Raw genomic sequence first — 879 nt, forward strand, 5'->3', positions numbered from 1 at the left:
CCGGGACCGTTTCTGGGACGTAGCCAGCCAGCTTCCCCGAGTGGGGCCTGGCCCTCGCCATGACGTTCTTCCTGTCGATGGGGACCAGGCCGCCCTCCGCATCGGGGCTCAGCTCCTGCAGGGCGGCCTGCGCTCCGGGCGTCTCCGCCTCCCCGGGGTCCGCCCCACAGGTCGGGCCGACTCCCATCTCATAGGGGTTGGCATCCTCGTCCTCCGGCAGGACCAGGACGTCGGGCACAGGGGCGCCCTCCTCCCCGGCGCCACCCTGCGCGGAGCCCCGCCGCTCACGCCCCGGCCCGGCCTCGGGGTCCCGCTCCGCACGTTCTTCCGGCCCCGGCTCCTGTGCTGACTCTCCTGCGGACGCGGAATAAGGAGGGTAGCTCTCGCTACAGAAGGAGGTGCTCTCGGTGGGGAAGAACTCGTAGGGACTGGCCGAGAGCGGAGGCACAAGGTCGTCCACGCTGTCGCTCTCGAACGGGATGATGTGGCAGCTCTCCTCGGCTGCTTCATCCTGCACAAGGTCCTCGCCCTGCCGGGGGTCCTGCCCCGCCTCCGCTTCTGCCGGGTCAGCCGGCTCATCCTGCCCGCCATGCTGGCCGCCATAACCTGCGGCATCTTCACACGCTTCCCGGGAGACTTCAGGGTCGTCGCTGGCCACCTCGGCCTCGGGAACACCCGTTGCCGACTCCTCGTCCTCTGGGGGCTCCTCGCCGGCATCGTCCCCCTCGCCCTCTTCGTCCACACTGTGGCCGGGTTCTGCGTCCTCCTCCTCTGCCTCCTGGGGGGTCCCGGGGGCCCCGGGCTCCTCCTCGCCGCCAACCACGGTATCCTCGACGACCTCGAGGTGGGCTGGGATGCTATCGCTCAGAGACTCCACCC

The 879-nt window shown here is 70.5% G+C and overlaps 1 protein-coding gene across 1 annotated transcript in view; it reads right to left on the bottom strand.

Moving 5' to 3' along the window:
• The window catches only part of FGD5 (FYVE, RhoGEF and PH domain containing 5), a 119,739-nt gene that overhangs the window by 109,531 nt on the left and 9,329 nt on the right, over positions 1 to 879 (bottom strand). Inside the window, exon 4 of the mRNA XM_010862520.1 lies at positions 2 to 877. Coding sequence (XP_010860822.1) covers positions 2 to 877 — 876 coding nt within the window. The remainder of the gene's footprint in view (position 1; positions 878 to 879) is intronic.

The sequence above is a fragment of the Bison bison genome, unplaced genomic scaffold (assembly GCF_000754665.1).
Source record: "Bison bison bison isolate TAMUID 2011002044 unplaced genomic scaffold, Bison_UMD1.0 scf7180017864482, whole genome shotgun sequence".
NCBI lineage: Eukaryota > Metazoa > Chordata > Mammalia > Artiodactyla > Bovidae > Bison > Bison bison.